The sequence below is a fragment of the Lissotriton vulgaris genome, chromosome 10 (assembly GCF_964263255.1).
Source record: "Lissotriton vulgaris chromosome 10, aLisVul1.2, whole genome shotgun sequence".
Classification (NCBI taxonomy): domain Eukaryota; kingdom Metazoa; phylum Chordata; class Amphibia; order Caudata; family Salamandridae; genus Lissotriton; species Lissotriton vulgaris.
Window position 1 is genome coordinate 50,891,708 of NC_141698.1, and position 23,581 is coordinate 50,915,288.

At 44.9% G+C, this 23,581-nt stretch overlaps 1 protein-coding gene across 1 annotated transcript in view; it reads right to left on the minus strand.

Moving 5' to 3' along the window:
* Nucleotides 1-23,581, minus strand: part of USP11 (ubiquitin specific peptidase 11) — a 280,476-nt gene that overhangs the window by 122,947 nt on the left and 133,948 nt on the right. The window contains exons 10-13 of the mRNA XM_086940434.1: nucleotides 22,036-22,260; nucleotides 20,664-20,747; nucleotides 17,998-18,092; nucleotides 1,061-1,273 (exon numbers count right to left, since the gene is read on the minus strand). Of these exons, the coding sequence (XP_086796560.1) occupies nucleotides 1,061-1,273; nucleotides 17,998-18,092; nucleotides 20,664-20,747; nucleotides 22,036-22,260 (617 nt within the window). The remainder of the gene's footprint in view (nucleotides 1-1,060; nucleotides 1,274-17,997; nucleotides 18,093-20,663; nucleotides 20,748-22,035; nucleotides 22,261-23,581) is intronic.

Genomic DNA, 23,581 nt, shown 5'->3' on the forward strand with positions numbered 1-23,581 from the left:
TCGTGGATCTTGCTCATCCTGTATGTGCATTGTTTCAGAGCCCCTAGAGCAGAAGGCTCTCGACCCAGGGGTCCAGAAACATGTCTGGTGGTGGTTTCAGGCAAGCAGACACTCAGCCTGAACACTAGTGTTAGGTCGTTTTTCATGGGGCATCTCTAAGATGCCCTCCGAGTGCATTTTTCATTAAATCCCACACTTGCAGTGTGGGTTCAATGTGCTGAGAAGTTTGTTACCAAACTTCACAGTTTTCAGAGTAGCCATTATGGTGCTGTGGAGTTCGTAATGACAAACACCCAGCACCATATACTCTTAATGGAATTACTGCACTTACAATGACTAAGCATTGGCTTAGACACTGTTGGGGCACAGGGCTTATGGACCTGTACCCTCACCACAGGTATAGTGCACCCAGCTAGAAGGGTGGCTGCCCTATGCCAGGGCAGTGGGTTGTAGGCATGGCACGCTGAGCTATGTGCCATGTTGACTCTTCACTTTGTTCTGCAACAAAAGAAGTAGCCTGCAAAGGCAGTGTTTGTGTGTGTAAAGGTTTAGGGCCTCCAAGGGTGGCACAATAAGTGCTGCAGCCCTTAGAGGCCTTCCCTGGCCACAGTGCCCTTGGTACCTGTGGTACCATTTACAAGGGACTGACCTGTGGCCAAAGAGTGCCAATTGGGTGTTTCTTTTAAAAAAAAATTAAGAGTTTTATATAGCACAAACTTGACCCGAATCTGGCATCAGAGCGCTTTACATAGCACCAGTTACGTTACATGAGGACACACATTCGTTTTTGTTAGGCGAGGGAAGATTACGTGATTTGCCCAGAATCACAGGATGGTTTTTATTTTTTGGTGTCATTACAGAGACTCAAACCGAGTTCCCCAGGTCCGAGGTCGATCGCCAGTCAAAGTACATTAGCAGTTTAGCAAAACGTGGTGGAAACCATTAAAAAAGAGGGCACTTTCTTACAACTTTTGAATCATAGGAGAGACCAAATGAGGCAGGGGGTACAATCAAACCATACATTATATAAGGATTAATTTTACATCTTAGTTATACTTACGAGAGCCGATGCAGTAAAATCTGGTAAAGTGAATCCCAGGTGAGCTTTTCCCTCGGAACAGACACCAATAACGGATGTCCAAAAAGTGAGACACCATAGTAGCTATCTGCATACTCCCTGGAGTGTGTGCGTTCCCGAAGGTAGATGGGCAAGACAATGTCCTCCCCTCCCCCACCATCTTCATCATCAAGGGCATTGATGGAAATTTCGTAGCTGTGGGGAGAGAAGAGAAAGGCAGGTTACTTTTCCTCAGAAAGGCTGTGAAAGGTCAGAGGGAAGAAGACATGGAGGAGAGACAAAGAGAATCAAGGCTATGAGGTGTAAACCATTTCTTTTAACTTATTTGGGTACAATTGTCCTTAAATCTCGTACTTTGATTTGGCAGTTAGATGTCAAACATTTGGGGCAATTCCTGCCCAAGTAGGAATGATATGCATCTGGAAAATCATTTAGTACCACATGCAGTCATTTTTAAAGAAATCAGGAGCATAAAGTGGCAATTGCTACTATCCTGCTCAGCTCACTTGTTTATAGGCAGCTTGCTCGCTACTCTACTTTTTACAGACATCACAAACTGCCCAAGAGCCTTCTTCAAAGTAAAAGGTTTAATTTAAAGTGAGCAAGGAAACCTTTCATTTTTCAGGAGAGCAAATCTAATCAATGATTGGCAAAGGCATCATCAACTACTGTATCACTAGGAAGTAAGACTGTCCACAAGTTATACAGCATCTTCCGAGATTGGTCATGCCGGAAAATTACTGGAAAATATGCACAAAAAAGTAGATGCTTAAAGTTCTAGTTCCCCACAAGGGCAATTTCATTAAACAATCAACCTTTCAAAAATAATTTATTAAATTCTAATGGAATACAATTTGTTTTCCAAACAATTAGAATAGCACCTGGCTAAAAAAACCAATGGAGGGGCTTGGGGGAGGGAATAAGACTTATTTATATTTTTTCATCAAAAAAGTAAACTACCAGGGAAGGGAAAGGCAGCTACTTTAGAGGAATTTGACAATGCACTGTGGTAAGTGTTCAACATCAATTAATTCTGACATCCAGCACAAAGAAAGATGGTTAGGCACAATTCAAATGTCAGTTTTTCTGGCATTAGCAGGGAGACAGAAGGATTGCTTATGAATTTCATTAACACACCCATTATGGACACAATGCACGTCATTTTATTTTCTCTATTTGATTTTTGTAATATGCACTGGAACTGAATAGCAAAGCTCATCGAACTGCACAGAGTGATGGTGAACCAAAGAGTTGAAAATCAAAGAAATAAACTATATACAATGAAAATTAAACAGGGCTCACACAGAGGTCTGTCCCAAGGGTGTGTCTGATTTGGATTAAAAATGTAAGCAGTATTGTCTGGGAGCAGTATGAACTGATCTCCATGTGGCTGTTGGTTAATTTGGAAATTTCAAAGAAGGGCATTTGGCAGCTGCTCTGCCTCACTTGAATGAGCTTGACACCGGTCCAGTAGGGGTCTGTTGCTATTCCGAGCTATAAATGATTCGAAGTAGTTTGGCTTACTAATCTTGTGCGCCATTACGGGAATCCATAATGTTTCTACCCATATCCAAGGAGAATAATAATGGAGGAACAAATGTTAATGTTATCAGAAAACCCTCAATAACTTTTGAAATAAACAGAAGGCAGAATTCCAGGCGGTTTGTTTCACAGGAATAAAATGCAAGGTGCATGACAAAGAACTGATGGCTACTAAGATATCTTTCAATGGGTCAAAAGGAAGGTGTGGTTAAAGCATCCTCTGAATAGGGGATGACCCGCTGGGCACAGCTTGCGATCCGCTATACAGCATTTAAATTTCAAATATAGTAATCCAATAGAAATTTACTTTTTAGAATATGTTTATTTCGAAGATAATTGTATTCATTAGCTTCAAAGTTAACTTCATATCGTTGAATTTTACATTACTTTGTTTTGCATTTTTCCTCAAATATTTGCAAAGCGTTCCCAATGCATTTTGTGCACTAAGTGCACTTCATCAGGGGAATCTAAACAAAAAGATCAATGAACTCAATATGAGGATAATCTCCTACAAACATGTAGGTAAGGAATATGCTACTTACCAGTATGCATCTGTTCTTGGCATGAAGGGCTGCTGACATTCTTATCTGTGCATAGATCGCCGCCTAGTGTTGGGTCCGGATGATTGCACATTGTTGTCCTGGAAGAGTCTTCGAAGTATCACGAGATAGGTGGCTCCTCCCCTGGACTACAGTGTGCATGGGAATCCTCTCCATCCCCAGATTGTTTTTCGCCATTGTGGCAGAGATGGAGCGTAATACTGGAAGTGATGACCATGCCTGAAAATGCTTCTGAGAGCTGCAGCTGCGACAGGCACCGGGGAGGAGGGCGGGCGATATGAATGTCAGCAGCCCTTCATGCCAAGAACAGATGCATACTGGTAAGTAGCATATTCCGTTCGAGGCATGAGGGCTGCTGAATTCATATCTGTGCATAGAATAAATAGCAGTTCCCTCCTTACTTGCGGGTGCCCGTGCCAGCTGCAGCAGTCTGAAAGAGTCCTGAGAACAGCCTGACCTACAGCAGCTTGCTGTTTGGAGTGTACATCTACGCAGTAGTGTTTGGTGAATGTATGGATAGTGGTCCATGTGGCTGCTCTACATATGTCCTCTAGAGGAATATTACCCAAGAAAGCCATGGAGGCCCCCAATTTGCGTGTGGAATGCGCTCTAGGGGGAACTGTTAGTGTGCGTTTAGCTTTCTGATAACATATCTGGATGCACTTAACAATCCACCTGGCTATACCTGATTTGGAGATAGGGTTGCCTTTATGTTGTGGAGAGAATGCAACGAATAGCTGTTTGCTTTTCCGAAAGTCTTTTGTCCTGTCGATGTAGTACAGGAGAGCTCTTTTGACATCTAAGGTGTGCAGTGCTCTGTCTGCCACCGAATCTGGGTTAGGAAAGAAAACGGGCAGTTCAATATTTTGGTTGATGTGGAACTGCGAAACCACTTTTGGCATGAATTTAGGTTTGGTGCGAAGCACCACTCTATTTGCATGTATTTGTAGGTAGGGTTCCTGAATTGTGAGGGCTTGCAGCTCACTGACCCTCCGCAGGGATGTAATAGCTATGAGGAAGGCCACCTTCCGGGTGAGGAACTGTATGTCACAGGAATGGAGTGGCTCAAAGGGTGGCCCCATGAGTCTGGTGAGAACGATATTTAAGTTCCAGACTGGTGAAGGGGGGTGTCTGGGAGGGATCACTCTTAAGGCTTTCCAAGAAGGCTTTAATGGCAGGTACCCTAAAAACGGAAAGGTGTTGCCTGTTTTGAAGGTAAGCGGCTATGGCCGCGAGATGGATCCTGATAGAACTGTACGCCAGGTTGCATTGATACAGATGCAACAAGTAACATATGATGTTTTGCGTAGATGCGTCCAACGGGTTAATGTTATTGTTGGAGCAGTAAATAACAAACCGCTTCCATTTGGCCGCATAGCAGGCCCTGGTAGTTGGTCGCCTCGCCTCCTTGATGATGTCCATACACTCAGGAGGCAAGTTCAGGTATCCAAACTCTATGACCTCAGGAGCCAAATCGCAAGGTTCAGCTGTTGTGGATCTGGGTGCTGAATGTCGCTATGGCTCTGCGTGAGGAGGCTGGGAGTGAGGTGCAGTCGCTGGTGAGGCACCACTGAAAGTTCCAGGAACGTGGTGTACCAAGCCTGCCGTGCCCACGTTGGAGCAACCAGGATGAGTGTCATCGAGTGCTGTTGCAGTTTGCGCGCCACCAGAGGTATGAGGGGGGCTGGCGGAAAAGCGTACGCAAATCTGCCTGACCAGTTCATCCATATCGCATTGCCCTGAGACTGCGGGTGTGGGAACCTGGCGGCGAAGTTTGGGCATTTTGCGTTCTCGCTTGTGGCGAACAGGTCGATGTCCGGATGACCCCACTGCTGGAAGTACGGACGGAGAACCGACGGGTGGATCTCCCACTCGTGCATCTGATGACTGTGCCTGCTGAGCAGGTCCGCCATCTGGTTGTCGACACCTGGGAGATGCTCCGCAAGGAGGAAGATGTTCCTCTGAATGGCCCACTTCTACATGCTCTGGGCTAGGTGAGACAGCTGCGGGGAGTGCGTGCCTCCCTGCTTCTGGATGTAATACATGGCGGTCATGTTGTCCGTCCGGACTAACACGACCTTGTTGCACAGGTGCAACTTGAATGCCTTCAGTGCCATGAAGATCGCCATGAGTTCCAACACATTGATATGCATACTCTGCTGTTGCGCAGTCCATAGTCCCTGCACCGTGTAGTGGAGGACATGTGCCCCCCAACCCTGGAGAGATGCGTCCGTCGTCAGTACTATCTGTGGTACAGGCTCCTGGAACGGTCGTCCCCTGCAAAGGTTTCGTGGGTTCCACCAATGCAGAGAGTTGTAAGCACGACCGGTCACCAACACTAGGTCTTTTAGATGGCCATGAGCCTGGTTCCACTGACGGGCTAAGCATTCCTGGAGGGGTCGCATGTGCAGCCTCGGGTGCGGGACTATAAATATGCAGGATGCCATCATGCCGATCAGTTGCATGAAAACCTGTGCCGGGAGGGAGTGCTGAGGTTGAAACCTTCGGATGAGCGCCTGCATGCTGCTGACCCTGGCTGCGGCCGGCTGCGCCGTGGCCGACTGGGTGTTTATTGACGCCCCCAGGTACTGCTGGACCTGGGCCGGCTGCAGGTGAGATTTTGCGTAGTTGAGAGAGAACCCTAGACAGTGAAGGAGGTGAATGGTCCGCGACATGTCGTGGCCGCACTGTACGGCAGACCTTGCCTGGACGAGCCAGTCGTCCAGGTAGGGATACACGTGAACACCTTCCCTGCGCAAGTGCGCTACCACAGTCGCTAAGCACTTGGTGAAAACCCTGGGAGCGGTAGTGACCCCGAATGGCAGGACTTTGAACTGGTAATGCTGACTGTTGACTGTGAACCGGAGATACTTTTTGTGGCTTGGGTGAATGGGAATGTGGAAATACGCATCCTTGAAGTCCAGGGTGGCTAGGAAGTCGCCCTGACGGAGCAGCGGCAGGACTTGTTGTAAAGTTAGCATGTGAAAGTGATCCGAGAGGATGTATTGGTTGAGGGGTCTGAGGTCTAGAATGGGCCTTAGGGACCCGTCCTTTTTCGGAATTAAGAAGTACAGGGAGTACACCCCTGCACCCCTTTCTTCGGCAGGCACCAGTTCTATGGCCCCTTTTTGCAGCTTGGAGAGAACTTCTTGCTGCAATAAGTGCGAGTGCTCTGCGGACATAGGACGGCTTCTTGGGGGTATGTTGGGGGGGGGGTGGAGGTTAATTCTAGACAATAGCCGTAACGGATAAGTTGTCTCACCCACCTGTCTGTTGTGATGTTTTCCCAGAGCGGCAGGAACTGCTGGAGTCTCCCCCCGACAGGTGTTAGATGGACGGGGGGCAGCGACAAGGAGTCACTGTTTGTTGGGAGTGGAGGACCTGGCGTTGTTATTGCCGCGGCCACTCCCTTTGGCGCTGTTCCCACGGTAACCACCTCTGGTGTTTTTAGTGTATGCAGATTGCGTGTTGCCTTTGGTATACTGGGAGTGCTGTAGAGCCTGCCCTCTTGTCGCTCCCCTGTTACCGGAGCGACGAAAGGAACCGCTCCGAAACTGCTGTGACTGGAGAGCCCCCATGGACTTTGCCGTCTCAGTGTCTTTTTTCATTTTCTCGAGTGTGGTGTCCACATCGGGTCCAAACAGGAAGTCCGGATTAACCGGCTGATTAAGAAGTGTAGTTTGGATCTCGGGTTTAAACCCAGAGATGCGCAGCCATGCGTGGCGTCGCAGCATTACGCTAGTATTGATTGCACTCGCTGCAGTGTCCGCTGCGTCCAGTGCGCACTTGATGGACGCATTGGAGATCAGTTTACCCTCTTGTATAACCATTTCCGCAGCCTCTCTGTACATATCAGGCATGTGCTGCATCAATTGCTCAAGGGTGTCATAGTGCGCCCTGTCGTACCTAGCCAACAGGGCCTGTGTATTGGCTATTCTCCAAGTGTTAGCGGCCTGCGCCGCGACCCGCTTCCCCGATGCCTCAAAGATTTTTGACTCTTTGTCCGGAGGGGGAGCGTCTCCCGTTGATTGAGAGTTAGCCCTTTTGCGCGCGTTAGCCACCACAAGGGAGACCAAGGGGAGCTGTCCTTTGATGTAGGTGGGGTCCACAGGAGCAGGCCTGTATTTCTTGTCGATCCGTGGATTGATAAGCCTGGCTTTTGTGGGCTCTTTAAAAATGGCTGTGGCATGTTTGAGGACCCCCTTAAGCATGGGCAGTGTTTTGGTGGAGCGTTCAGAAGTGGAGAAGGTGTCGAATAAGAAGTCCTCATCCACTGGCTCAGCATGCATTTCGACGTCATGATTGAGTGCAGCTCGCTCTATCAATGCATTGAACGCTGCGGTGTCCTCAGCCGGAGATTGTTTGACAATATAGGACTGAGAGTCCGGGGTGACCTGGGGGTCATTAGGGTCAACGTCTTGATCCGCTGCCCCTGACCACTGATTGGAGACATCTTGATCATTGTCTGTATTGTAAGTGAAGCCCATTTGGCTGTAGTCTGCAGTTAAGTCCTCCTCACTTTGTGTAGGAGAATGAACAGCATGGTGTGAGTAGTCCTGAAGATGTTCAACAAGAACCGGAGAGGTGGGGGAGACCATCTTCTTTTTTAGTGGAATCTTGTAACCCTCCAAAGGGTGTTCAGGCGCGATCTTCCGCTTGTGGACGGTAAGCCTGCCCGACTCAGAGTCAATGAACAGTTTTGTTTGGTTGTCGTAAGAAGGCTCATGATAGACGACCTGAGCATGTGAGGACACCTTCGCCACCTTGGAAGCCTCCTGAGACTTTGGACGTGCAGTGGGCGGAAGGCCAAACTTTAGTGGCGTCGATCCAGCTTGCTTGGAAGCGGAAGTGCCGGCTTCGTGTTTCTTCGACGCCTGAGTAGGCCGCTCGCTTGAGCGCGTCGAATCGACCTCAGTGCGCCTCCGACTTTCGGCGTCGACGATAATTTCGGGGCGACCTTTGCTGCGGCTTCGACCCTCTTCGCCAGCCCATGCTTCAGTCCCGAGAGGGGTGGCTGCAGACCTTTCCCGACAGGAAGTCCCTTGCCCTTTTCGCCATATTTGGTAGTGGACGCAGGCACCGGCGCCGAGGCCTTCGAGGAGACGGTCTTGGTGTCAGGGCCCTGCTTCGGAATCCCAGTGTCGGCGCCGACGGGTATCTTCGGCGTCGAAGGATCGACGACGGCCTTCGAGGTGGGCGTCGACGTCGAACCGACCACCATCTTGAGCAGTTTCGGTTTCGATTTCTCCTTCGACAGTTTCGGTTTCGATTTCACGGAATCGACCGATGGCTCCTTTGAAAGGGTCTTAGCCTGGCTATGACGCGGGGCTGTAGACCGAAAGGACAGATCTTGGCTAAGGCCTTTCGGCGATGCCTCGACCGGAGCCGGAGCGGGCTGAATGTCAATGATAGGCCCCGGAGCAGTGGGCGGACTCGGTTCACCACCGGAGTCGTCATCAACGGCCGCAAGGGCCTGTTCGTCGTCCCCTACCTCGACGACATGCTGGTCGTGGCCGAACTCGTCGTCTGGCTCGTCCATTTCGAAAGTGGAGTCATGTTCTGACGCCGGTTCCGACGTTTCTTCGGGAACGTCATCCTCCGCCTCTTCCTCATCTTGGAAGAGTTCCTCGTCCCCGGCATCGAAGATGTTTGCAGGTGCCGGAGCCGACTGCTGGGCCGACTGCCTCGCGCCGAAGTTTGATCGTCTTCTTAGATCGGAACCTTGAGCAGGCGAAACATTTCGACTCGTCGTGGTCGGGGGACAAGCAGGTGTTGCACACTGGGTGCACATCTAAGTTCGAATATTTGGAATTACACACAGGACACCGCTTAAACGGGGTCCGTTCCATCGTCGATGTAGTCTGGGCCTGAGTCGTCGAGAGAATCTTTATTCGACGCCGATCGAAGAACCGAAAGGGCCAGGCACCGAACGAAACAATACCGACGCTAAGAAAGGCCTTTTGGCCGTAGGAACAGAAGAGTACAAGTTAATTAACTGGAGTAAGAGATTAGACATCCAAACCCAATGGCGGAAAAAAACAATCTGGGGATGGAGAGGATGCCCATGCGCACTGTAGTCCAGGGGAGGAGCCACATATCTCGTGATACTTCGAGGACTCTTCCAGGACAACAATGTGCAATCATCCGGACCCAACACTAGGCGGCGATCTATGCACAGATATGAATTCAGCAGCCCTCATGCCTCGAATACATAGTTATGTCATCTATCTTAAAATGATATTCAGTGTGAACAATGCGATTAGTTTGTTAATGTGCTGTGGTATTTTAGCACAAAACCTGAAGGTTAAACATAGTAATAAAATAAAATATTACGTGATGAGGATATTCGCGGTGGAGGATAAATGATCAAAAAGTGTTAACTCAAGTGATGATTATTATAGAGGGCATGAATCATGCGTTGTCAGTTGGTGAGTATTGAAAAATGTGCAATTTATCGACAGTGTCTCTGAACTCAGTGGTGGTCTGGGTCTAAACGCTTAAGTGCTCAGTGATTCCGTAATTCGTTACGAAAATAATAAAGTCGAAGAGTGTCTTACCTGCAGTCATGCAAGGGTTCTAGTTCGTATAAAGTGTTCCTCTACGGTCATGCCGAGATCGAAAGCGAGCCGGCATTTCCTCCGTTAAGAGTGTTTGGAAGTCAAAATAGGACTGTGATGTTACCCGAAGGTTAGTCTGACGCCATCTTTGAATGGTGAACTATAACGATCGTGAAGAAAGGGTGAATGTGGATATTATGTGTTAGATAGATTCTAAAGGTCACATTAAGATAAAATCTGTCCAGACTAGTCAGCATTGCAGTGAAATAAATAACCACATGATATAATATGCAATAAATAATGCACAATAAATAATAAAAATACAAAAAATATATATGATGTTCGTCAGGTTTGTTTAAATAATCACATCAAAATGATTGTTTTACAGATAGCACGCAAATTCCACTTGGTCGTTGAGACCGTTCGGTTTCATCGAGTTGAGAAAGTATATCCAATGATTTTCTCTCTGTAGTAGTGTTCGATTTATGTCTCTGCCTGAAATTTTGTAATGGTTTCCAATATTGCAAATGTCAACTGACTGATATTGTGAGGGTCTTTCATTAAATTGTGTAGCAATGCTACATCGAATATTGTTTGTTCTGATGTTGATCTTGTGTTCAGATATCCGAACCTTGATTTTTCTGATGGTTTTGCCCACATATATGAGTCCACATGGACATTGAAGATAATATATCACATTTTGAGAATCACAGGTTGCTGTTGTTTTTAGTTTGATGGTTGTACATCTCATAGGGTGTGTCATGGTGTTACCTTTTATTATATTATTGCAACAACTGCAATTATAACATGGTATCGGCCCTTTGTAGCTTTCTGTCCCTGTTTCTCGTGTATGCTTCAGAATGTCCTGTATGTTTTTGCTGCGAGTGTAACCAAATGTGGGTTGTTGAGCTATTATCGTCTGAAAATCTGGTTCATTAGTCAGAAGTGGCCAGTGGTTTTTGATGATTTTTTTGTATTGGTGGCTGAGGGTTGAAAATTTGGATACAATCACAGTTTTTAGTGATGTGCTCTTTTCCGTTGGTTTCAAAAGGTCTTTTCTTGTTTTTAAAGGCTTTATCCAAAATTGGTTTGGGATATTCTCTTTCTTCGAACCTGGATATCATATTTGTCAGTTGTATTTTCAATTCATCTTCCTCGGATACTATTCTTTTGACTCTGTATAGTTGGGATGTGGGAAGATTGTTTTTGAGTGATGTTTTTGCGTGTCAGTAAGACATCCAAATATGCAATCATTTTATTGTCGATGGAGTGGGTAAATTGAATCCGGTCGTTTGTTGAGTTGAGCTGGTTAAGTGCTGTTTGTAGGTCTTGTAGTGTACCTTGCCACAGTACCAAAATGTCATCAATGAATCTCAAGAATGTAAGTGCATGTTTCTTCCAAAGGGCTAGATTTAGGATGTATTTATTCTCGAAGATGTTCATGAAGCTGTTAGCGTATACCGGGACGGCACAATTGCCCATAGATGTTCCCGTAAGTTGTAAATAGTGCTCATCCTCCCATGCAAAGTAGCTTTGGTATAGAGTGAATGTGAGTAATTCCATGAGGAATATTTGAAAGTTTTGTTCAAGGTCTGAAGACATGAGAATCTCCTCTATGGCTTCTAAGCCTAAATTGTGCGGAATCGAAGTGTAGAGGGACTTAACGTCAATGGTACACATCCAAATCTCTTGGTCTTCTTGTAGTTGAATGATGGATATTTTGTTAATGAACTCTGTCGTATCTTTGATATATGTATTCATCTTGGTTACAAATTTTTGTAGGTGAGTATCCCAAAATTTTCCGATGGGCTCATGTATGCTTCCTTTTGTCGACACTATGGGTCGAAAGGGTGGATTGGTAAGGTGTTTATGCATTTTAGGAAGCATATAGATAATCGGTGTTTTGGGATTATCTTGTGTAAAATATTTTTTAGTTTTGTTGGTGATAATTCCTTCATCATGGGCTTTCTGCAAAATTTGTAGTTGTTCTTGAAATTCCCTGGTTGGATCTTGACCTAATTTCCTATAGGTCTCTTCATCACGTACATGTAGTTGTACCTGGGTTTTGTAAAAAGTAGAGTTCATAACAACTAGGGCTCCCCCTTTATCTGCACGTTGACATATGATGTTAGGATTTTTGCCTAAATTCCGTAAGGTGTTCCATTCTTTTTTGGACATATTTTGCATTTTGCTTCTCCGTTTGAAATGCATTGGGAACGCTTTGCAAATATTTGTGGAAAAATGCAAAACAAAGTCATGTAAAATTCAACGATATGAAGTTAACTTTGAAGCTAATGAATACAATTATCTTCGAATTAAAGATATTCTAAAAAGGAAATTTCTATTGGATTACTATATTTGAAATTTGAACGCTGTACAGCGGATCGCAAGCTGTGCCCAGCGGGTCATCCCCTATTCAGAGGATGCTTTAACCACGTATGTTCATAATACTCTAAGAGGTAGAGAGTGATACCTCTGGAGCACGCTACAATAGCGCAAAACCAATAACATTGAAGCCTGTGCGCCAACCAAAAAATCTTCAAAAGGAAGGTGTGTCAATGCACAGAGGACTATATTAAATCCCATGAGAGCCAGTTTGATAAAGAGAATGAAATTCCAAATTTCTTTAAAAAAACACCCTGGACCGGTAAAAAGAAAAGCTACAGACTGGTCTTCAAATCTTAATGGCGAATTGTTAAACATTTTATACAAGGAAAAAAAGTGCAATCTTGGCATGGCCAAATATAAAGTCTTTTCTTAGCAGGTTCCTGGTTTGATCCGGCCTGACACCACAGGCAGAATCTTTTTAACATGAAGGCGTAAGAGAAGCTGGTCACTGAAAGCTTGGCCTTCTTTCAGAATGTTCCTGCAGCCATGACAGAAACTGAAATATCCATGATAGGCATGCTGAAGTCACTCAGTTGAGGCGAGTGATGGGATGCTGTGACCGAGGATATTGCTTTACATCCCAAAAAGGAGATCTGGTATTGAAAGCAATTTTTTGTATGACTACGCCGAGAATGGAAGATGGCTGGGAAACCCCATAGCTATGTCCACAACAGAGCAATCGGGATTCTCGTAACTTCAAGTCCGTGACATGAATGTACTTTAACCGAGGATAAATGAGGAAAGTCACAAAGTCATACGATTATGTGATATAAAACAACGAACACCAGAATGTCTACAAATCTTACAAAGAATCCCCCACAACAGAAAGTTCAGGTCATTTCAAACTTTTTAAAGTTTTATTTGGGTGGTGCTTACGGCAAGGTAAACAGTTACAAGAGGGTCTAGTTTACAGTTAAGGGTAAGGCCTATGTTATATTGAGGGTTAGGATCAGTGTTAAGGTAAAGCAACTTGTACTTAATTCGGATGCAAAGTCTAGTCATTTTGCATTGCTTTGCTTCTTCATATAGGTCGACGTGTATATTCAACCACAATTAAATAGTTTTGCATTAATATTCTTTAGGCCCAATGTCCTCTTATGAAAGATATGCTAAAGAAGACTACTTTCAAGTTTTCTACATTTACAGTTGAAGTGCTGCTACCAGCGGTCTTCACGATTTGAGCTTCTACTGCCCAAGCCTACTTGCAGAGGGCATTGAATCACATTCTTCCCTATGTCGGTAAGAGAAAAAAAATTGTAATTCTGTTTTCTGTTAGCAAAATTGCAATGTCCAGTGAAATCCAGGGTTAAGAATTGAGACCTCGAAGTACCCCAATCTGTTTTAGAATGTTGGTGTGTTAAACCTCTTGTAGGCAAGTGCCCCTTTAAGACCTGGTCACTTCCACTTTTTGCCTGGTAAATTATGTGTTTTCGACTGAAAGTGCACTGGGTTCCTGCTAACGAGCTCCCCAGTGTCAGAGCGCTTTCCTAAAACTGTAAATTGTTCCCCCGATTGGCAAAACGTTTAGCATCCTCTAAGTCCCTAGTAAATGGTACCCAGGTGCCTGGGGTTCTACAGGGTACCCCTAAAGGCAGCAGCAAGAATTGTGCCACCCCAAAGGACCTCGCCAAGCACATGCAGGGCTGCTATTGCAGGATGCATGTCTTGATGCAGACGAAAGAGAAAACACGACACGTGTCACATCCCTTTGTGCCATGTCCCCTAACACTGCATGTAATATTTTTAAGTCATCCTACAGCAAGCCTGATAGCCCTAAAACAGGGTGCTGAATATTACCTGAGCTGGTCATTCCTATTACTGGCAGTACAAGCGACCAAGAAAGCCATTTTAAAACGTACTGGAGACTGGTGAAAACGAGCTCCCCAGATACATGATGGCTTCACTGAAAATAGGGATGTTTGGTATCAAACATCTAGTACTGGTAAACCCACACTGATGCCAATGTTGAATTTACCAGTATATGCTCCAAGATGGGCTCCTTGGAGGTGAAAACCTGACCTCCTAAGGTGAAAGAGCCTTTGCTCTCAGGAGACCCAGAACAAAAGTTTGTACCGGAAGAGGGTGTAACACCCAGTAACACCACAGGATGACTTGCTGATTAGCCTCTTTGTGCAGGTGGGCTTTAAAGAAGCTGCCGCCTTTGGAATGTGAATCTGGCTCCCCTCACAGGAGAAGAAGCCACCCCCTATCTAGAGCACCCTGGGCACCTAGACATATGGGAAAATTAGCTAATCGGGTAGGCCTGCCACCTCCAGGCTAGTACCACCCTTAAGGGAGGCTACTGTGAGGTGGACACTTTTTTTTCAGAAGTAGCTATCTTTGTGATGGCACTCTTAGGAATTCTGGGACAGGGTTATGCCCTCTTCCCACAGGAAGTGGTCATATAGGGGAAGTAGTGACCCCAAGGGTTTGTATCCCTTTGGTTACTACTACCTTACTGTCCCCAAATGCCCTTAAATCCAGTATTTAGGGGAGTCCCTGGCACCAGAGAAGTAGATCCTGAGGAGAGGACAACGAAGAGCCAAAAAAGAGAAAAGAGAAGCAGTAGCTGACCTTGTACAAACCCTGCCATCCCCATCTGCATCCCTCGTCGAAAACAGCGCCAAAGTCGAATCATCCTGCAGTGGTGACTCCAGAATCAAGAGGACTGCCTGCCTTCGAGAAAGACTCAAGACCTCCCATTAACAGTTGACTGGTTCTAAAGAATCTTCAAAAGAGAGGAAACGGACGCCTCTGGAACTGCCAAAACCAGACACCTGAAGCCACCACAGCACCATCACCTCCGGCCCAAGTTGATGTGGACCACTGGTGCCAACAAGGTTCTCCCAGCCTGCAGAGCTAGAGGCCATTGTGGTTTCACCTCTCCTGAACTGCCCAACGTTGCCTACATACTCTGCACACAGGCCCCCTCAACTGTAAATGCTCCAGTAAGGAAAAACCCAACATCTAAGGACACCACTGCATCCATTGCTTCTGGGTTTGGAAAAGAAGACCAAATGAGTCCTCGAGCATTGCAAGACCAGAGTCCACTTCCTGGCTTGCTTCCTAGCAGAGCCTGTATCCTCTTTTTACAGTGACCGATCCCCATTGAAACATGGGGCCCCCTACGCTGATTTACACCCTGCACCCGGCCGCCCTCGTGCCGTTGGCTGTGTACTGTTGGTGCTGCCTTGGACCTTGTCCACCACTCACCTTAACGGATGGGGTTTGATCCTGTAAGTCAATGTACTGTACCAATGTACTGTACCTGTTTGCAGAACTTGTTCTTCCTTCCATAGGATAAAATTGCAGAACTCAGAAATTGCATTAAGTATTAACGTTGTAAAGTGAAAAGAATTCATATTGAAAATCGTAAATAAAGGTACTTGGTATTTTTATAAATTGGTGTGGATCTCCTCCTTGAGTCGTGTATGTCATTTATTAATCATTGTGTGTATATTTGCAAATGTATTGCACTCCTTTGTGTAAAACCTAAGGCTGCTCGACCACACTAACCCCTAGAGCACTTTGGGACTGCACAGCAATCCCCTGTCCATTCCTAAAGGAACCCCTGGACTCTTTATACAGTACAACAACTTACTGATATATCACACAGTCATATGACTATGCTCCTTTGGAAGGATAATTCACCATATTTATTCCCTAAACATGTCTAACAGTGGGAAAAAAGTTCAAGAGTGTTTGTGAGATATTTTCTTGGGGATATTAACCCATTACCTCTGCCCGCCTTTGGCTCTTGCATTTGCTAATATATAGGCTTTGCAAATGCCACTAGCAGGGGGCTTGACCAGGAGCTTGCATTCACCTTTTCCCTGACCTACAGTACTAAGGTTAATTAAAATAAAATGTCCTACACTGGTTAGGGATATAGTCTCATTTTCTTATTGTGTGGATCTTAACACAAGCATTTGATCCAAATTGTGAAGGGGCCTGTCAATAGAAGATTTAGAATGATTTGCCAGGCAGCCAATTCAAGACGGAGCTAAAAGTAGAAATGACATTGTTAAACACCTTGTGCTGAATGGTCAGCTACCTTTGTAGCTGTATTTATATCCTTTTCAACTAACTACCTCCCTAGAGCCATACCTATTATCTCTAAGCTTGAATGGAAGAAAATAGTCTAACAGAAACTGGCTGCTACCTTGCAATAGTTCCGACACGTTTCTTTCACAGATTTCATGCATGTACAGCAGACATGTTTGTCTACAACTTCCACATGTCTGTTTTCTATCCACAGAAGAGCTGTAGTTAATGAGAAGAAAGGATGCATATTTCAGCCCACTGAAAACACAAAAGTCTGGTGTTGGGTTATTCCTCAGCAGGTTTTAGTCCAAAACAAACTTTTCTACCAATATAGAAAAAGCAGGAATCAAGGTTACCATAAGCGGTTCCAAAAGCCCTAGTAAGAGGGTAATCATCAGTTTTGAAGAGGGTGAGGCGCTCGAAGATAAAGTCTGAAGGACATGCATAGGTCAAATGGGTATGTTTGTTTGCAGCTGTATCCAGGATCTCACTGAAGAAAAGTAACTTCATTGGAAAACAGCTCAGAAAGACTGAGATATTTGGATAACGTGTAAACATTGACATTCATAACTGGACCTATGTGACCTCAAAGATGCTGCCCAATTGGCATAAGGCATAGATGACCTGGCGAGTGTCCTCTTGAAGTGCAAGTTCCAATTCATGTTTGGCTCCTTCTTCCCTCTAGAGCTCTGCCTTGGACAGTGATGTGTAGAATCAGTAAGCCCAACTTTTTTTTCCATGGGCAAGACAATAGGAAGCGCAACATTGAAGTGAAGAGGATTTTTGGGATAAATATTATGCATCTGGCAAAGGACCTGGTACCTGTTTACAGTCCCTAAAAACAGTTCCACAACATTGATTCTGTGGAGGTCTATTTCAAAAGTCATAAACCTTAAGGTCATAGAAAGTGTGTGCTTCAAAGATAGTAAGCTTGTGAGGCCTTAAACATTAACTAGGAACAGCACTTACTTTACTTTACTTCACTTTATTCACTGGGACAGTTGGAGGTTTCAAAATGGGTACTTGCAAGGTGCATGGTTTTAAAAAAACACTCTTCCTCATACAGAACAATTGAAGAGCTTCGACACTGGTGCAGGCTTTTTGATGTTTATCCACGCCTAGTCTAGAAGGTCTCCAAAGAATTTTATTTGGTTTACAGGTGAATTCTACGTATATTAATCCACATCTTATGTGGTATTTCTTGACAACAGAAAGCTGTGCTACAGTCTAGTATGGAAGCAAATACGATGCACAAAACATGTTCAATAGAGAAGGAAAATCATTTTTTGCCACAAAAAAAGTTAAAAAAATAAGCCAGACACCAAAGGCATCAAGGTAAGACAAAAAGGTAATAAAGTGATCAGGTGGTCAGCTTTGCTTTGCACTCCGTGCCTGAAGAGAAACCGGTTTACCTTAAAGAAACATCTAAAATTAGTTTCCAACAGATAGCATCCTGCCTCTCCTGGCCTCGGTGAGGAATTTAAAAACTCTTTGGGAAAGATTTTTCTTCAAAATTTGAGAAATCTTCTGATGGAGAATGAAGATTTATCGTAACTATTTTAGAGGACATGTCATCTTAGGCAGAAAATGAAGACTGTTTTATTTAGCCGTTCTTCCGGTTAGTATGGAGATCTAGGAAAAGCTGGCCAAATGGTCTAGCTAGCCGAGAAATATGAAAAGTCTGTGCTCACTTTAAGGAAGAATACTAACACTCACTGACTAACAGATAGCTTGACGAATGGCCATGAGGCCAATGCTTTTACAAGAAATTAAGATTAACACCTCATACCAATTTTCTCCCCGCCAAGTTACAGCTGGTGTCACTCACATGAAGATGTCATCCCGGTCCAGAATGGAGTTCAGGGACTCCTCCATCTGGTAGATCTTGTAGAACCGATGACTGAAGACATCTGCCACCATCATCTGACAAAGGAGAGAGTGAAGTTAGTGTACAGGGGATTGGAGCAGAGGGATTCAGTGTTTTAATCACTAGGACAAATGCTTCAAGGGGAACTCATCATAACTCATTCTACACACACTACATATTTTTGACACAGCAGCTGTTACTTCTCCCGCTTTTCCTTGCCTCTGCCCTAAGTCTCTAGTATAAGGTACTAAGGTACCCAGGGCATAGGAACACCAGGGGTCCACCATGGGCTGAAGCATGTATTATGCTACCCATGGGAGACCACTCAAATTGTGACTCCAACCCTGCTGCCATTGCAGCCTGTGTAAGCTGGTGTTAGCACCAGGGTGGGGGCACTTGCCAGCACCACTAGAGTGCTTTGAAGGGCACATTTGGTGCCTTCCATGCATACTCCAGTTGGAACCAGTTCAGGGAGCAGTTGGCTCCCGCTCTGGTGCAAAACTGGACAAAGGCCATAGGAGTATTCTCCCCACTGTCCAGCCCCTCTTGTGGGAGGGACCCCTGAATCGTCCGAACCCTTTCTTTAGGGTACTTAAGGGCTTACCTTAGGGTGGTTCCTTAGATTTGTTGTGGGACAAGATTCAGATCCGAAACCATTTAATCTTCAACCGTCCAAGCACTTTGGACTTCGCTTTGGAAACCAAGTCTACAAATGGAAAGACTCCTGCTGCTCCTGGTCTGGTCGTCCTGCCAGTCTTCTGCGTCATCTGTGCCTGTGCTCCATAAAGGTTCTTCTACAGGCCTGTGGACATCCAAGACACCCAAAGGAAATTCCTTTGGAGTGAAAGTCACTTCCCTGCATCTGGAGGCCCGCAACAAAGCTGACGGGTCTGCTTTTCTTGAGCTCCCACGGATTTCGAAACGTTCAGCAACACAGGTGGTGGTTCTGCAACTCCCTCAAGGCCTGCACGGTCTTCACAGCAAGTGTGAAGCCAGTATCCCTCGTCTGAACCACCGAAGCAGTACCCTTGTGCACAGTGTCAACTTGCCGGTGTCAAGACTTGTTGACGCTCGCCACCAGAGATCTTCAGGTTCCAAGAAGCTTCAGCCTCAAGCAGCTCTTACTACCAAGATTTTTGTCCTCACTGCATCCTCTGCACCATGGACGTTCATCCTTGGTGAGCTGCTCAAGGTCCTTTTGCAGCTCCTGCGCCTACGGCCTGTGGGTCTTCTTGAGGGTCTTCTTTGCCTCCAGTGGGCTCCCCTGCTTGCTCGGGCCTGCTCTGACTTAACTGTTCGTGGTGAGTCCCTTGCACCTTGCTGGTCCAGACACTGCACCTTTTTCGTCTACTTCATTTATTGCCGTTGCCAAGGATTGTTGGTGCTCCCGGAGGACACTGACCCCCTGGCTTTTGACATCCGATGTGGGATAGCTCGTGAACGGCTCCTGATCTTCCACAGCGTCGCCTGGTCAGCACAAGTGCAGCGCCAAGGTCACGTCAACTATACTGCATCTTCAGACATCGGTGGGAATTCGTCTTCCGTGCTTCCAGGTCACTCCTGAGTGGCATAGACTATCTGCTCTGTTTGCAGGTACTGCTCTTCCTCAATCCACCTTTGGGTTCCAAAGGACTTTTTCACCTTCTTTGCCAGCGGCTTCTTCACTAAAGTCCTCCATTGTGGTCCACGGCGGTTTCTGACATCACTTTGCACCTAAGCACCCGGCTACCCGGTTGTAGATATCCTGGGGCACGAGGTAGCTACGGGTGGGGTGATTCTCCAACCTTTCATCTTCCACTGGGCTTCTTCAGGGTCCTCTGGGAAGGGTCCTTCTTAACACCGACAACGCAACTTACCCGTTGACTTGTATTGAGCACATGGTAGTGTTCCCACTCTGCACAGGGCCTCCGTGTGGTTCCTGGGTACTTACCTTGGGTGGCTCCTTGAGTCCCCAGCTCTTCTAGATATTCTGGGTCTAGTCTCGACTTAAGTCATGGGTCACATTCCACTTTATTAGTATATGGTTTGGTCTACCCCTGCCGACCAGTGTGAATTTGTGCTACGTACGTCTTCTATTCTCAAAGTATTGTGTGTATTGTGATAATATCTCCAGGTAGGAGATATTGCAATGTGTTAAAGAGTGTTTATTATAAATACATATTTTTATAACTACACTGTGTGGTTATTTATCATTTAACCTACACTATATGATTAGTACTGGTAAAACAAGCTGCTTTACACTCCACTGGACTAAGCCTGTAGGCTGCTCTCCACAGCTACCACTTAGAGAGCTCTGTAAGGTTATCTTATACTCCTACAATCACGATAAGGGTTGTCTGGATTAGTGCAGCGGGCTACACTTGCATACGTGAGCACCATATACTAAGCCAGCCTACTAAAGGTACTGTGAATGTAAATAAATTAACAGGTAATCAGCGGCTGTAGAGTTTTTCAGATTTCCACCTTGGAACTGGTTTCTGCAAGCTCCCACTTTTCCCCTTCACTGTATTCCATTTTCTCAAAATGCTAGGACCTTTTTCTCCCAGGACCTACATCAACATCTACTATATTTAATATTTGGACACTTACAACTTATTTTGCTTCACTTCTCATAGTAAGACACTTACCTGCTCAGGAGGAACCCGCACATGCTTGGAGAGAACAAAGCACAGATCGAGAACCTTGCCAGCCTTTGGTACAATTAGTCGGTGCTGAAGGATAGAAAGGACGAGAAAATCAGAGAAAAAGTACAGATTCGAAAAACACAAAAGCAATCTTGCAAAAATTAAAGACAACAACTGCATATAAGAAACATGCAGCAACTCTGAGAAAACAGGCTTGCAAAATGACTGATTCAACAGTCAGCACTACAAATAAACAAGGTCATAAGCTGTACATAATCCTTCTGCCTAGTGAATACATCTGTAATAGCTTTTTGTTGTATAAATCAACAATCACATGTTTTCAAGGACTACTAAAAGGTATATCACCCTGTGTGCTGTACTCCATTTCAATGGGGCGGTAGAAAGGTGGCCAGACCCCCTGTACCCTTGTATGAAGGGAAAGGTTCACAGATCAAATTGGGTATATATTATTTTTATATCATTTTAAAAACAAAAGAAGTAGCACGTAGCCTTGGACAGCAGGATTGAGGTGCACTTAGAGCTCTAACTCTTAGTGCTTAAATAGCAAAGGCACGATGCTGAAGAAGCTGGTAAACTGTAATGGCTATGCGTGTCTGCCACAGCAGAGGTGTGTAGTTAGGCATGAGGTGCACTGGCAAGGTATAGTGTTGGCCCGAGTACTGGAAAATCAGGGAGTGCCGTGGGTTAGGACTGATGTGCACAATCAGGCATAAATGAGTCTTAGCAGAAGAAAATCAAAGAATATTACCGCCAGGATTGTGGTGAATATGTACAGGTAAGTATGAATTTCCAATAAGATAACAGGTGTGCTCCTTTCAGAGATTAGGGTGCACTTCTATAGTTATGAGCAGAACCCCTAGCAACAGAAGAAACTGTGACTGAAACACATTGGTGTAAGGAACCCAAATTATGAGATCTCAGGACAGGGAGGATCCATAGAAAATCAGGTATACGTCTTAATAATAGAGCAAAACATTCTGCAAGTCAAAATTAAGTACACTGGTAGAGCAGTAGTCAACGTTTAAAAGAGACAAAAATGGCTTAGGTCTTTTTTTAAATGATCAAAAAGGATTGTCTCACAGATTAGAGATTTACAATAAGCATTCAAAATGTCCAAATTGCGGCGAATTTACTTGAATGCATGACAGCAACTATGCGCAATGAGGTATGGAGGATGATCGAGCGTTACTGTTTTATTAGGGCTATAACTTTGACACATTTACTCTTTAAAAAGCAATTGGAAACTGGGTCATTTTAATTGATTGGTTTTACTAATTTAGAAAAATGGTTTTAATTAATCAACAATAACATCTATTAATGTTATAATATTAGTCATCACTTGTACATCAAGTACCTGCTCGGGTTTTTTCCTAGGGTCCATGGAGACAAAGAAGATCTCCATCTGCCGGTCCTTGCTAATGGGAAGAGGCACGCTCAAGTAGCAGAATGGATCAAAGGTCACAGACACCTTTCCACACTCAGGGCACACTAGGGTGGACTTGAAAAGACCATGGAAAATGTCCACGATGATGGAATCATTTCGCCTCTTGTGATTTCGCCACGCCTCCTCTGCAACCTCCTGACAGGAAAACAAGAAACAAGCTTTGAGACTGAGGGAGTGCAGGTACCAGTCAAGAGCAAGGGAACAGAAGAGGCACTGACATACCTGTAACACTGCAGGTTATCCATAAGAGGGATTGAAGCAATAATTGAGTTCTATAATGCACATTATTCCATAATAGTAGCTGGACTGTGAGTAGTATCTATTTAATAAAATAAATCTTAAAAATGGGTTTCAGCCACTGTGTAAAGACTCAAGACTATAGACTCCAAAGCCTACAATACAACCAGCCTTTGACTCAATCGGCATGTTAAATTGCATCTCTCCCCCCTTGATATCAAATAAAGTGTCAGGTAGGATGTAGAATATTAAGAGCATGTGCAAAAATCAAATAGCCCCTTTACTGTAACACCCAGTTTGCATCTCCTTGTGCTCTAAATTCACATGTTGGGCACACTCCTGCAATCTAGTGTTGGGCAGCAGACTGCAAGCTGTTTTTACTTTAAGTAGAGGTTTCAGTTTCAAGGGGACTTCATAATGCCCTGAAACTCACAAGACAGAAGCACACAGATTCCATCAGATTTCTTCTTTTGTAAAAGGTATGTATATACATGCAGACACGTAGCTTTATTAACATATATTGTTAGAATAAGGTGAACTAAGATTCCACACCTTTGTGCAGGGCCTCCATTCTGGGAGGAGGGCAGGGTGCATGTGAATCTACTGAACAACAAACTGCAAAACAACTGTTAGAGAGAAGTAAACATTTTTGTTTCGATTGCACCATATGCAACTTTAAATCACAATGCTGTATAGAGACTTGAGAGCAGTACCCAGTCCATAAGATGGTGGCTTGTGAGCAGAGGCAGACACATTTGGCACAGTGTATTCAATACAATTTGCCCGACCTGTGCCATTTTTTGAGATAGGGGGACCATGTTGCAGCTTTAAACAGATCTGTGAGATAGATACCACACCAGAAGGCCAATGAGGCACTCTTATATGTAGAATGTGTCCTAGGAATAGAGTGTAACTCGCATTTGATTTTTGCATAAAAGGTTTGGATACATTTAACAATTCACATGGCTAGAACTGCTCTAGAAAATGCATTCAGAAGTGGAGGCTGTGTAAAATGCAATGAAGAGTGGCTTGGTTTTCTTAAAGGGTTGAGTGCAGTCTAAAAAGTACATAATAGCTCTTTTAAAATCTAAAATGCGGACGGAACTTCGGAAAAACGCTGTACAAGTTAATGGACTTGATTCACACAAAATGACAATACTTCTTTCAGCAATAAAAAAAAGAGGGATAGTTCCAAGGACAACCTGATGGTTACACACCT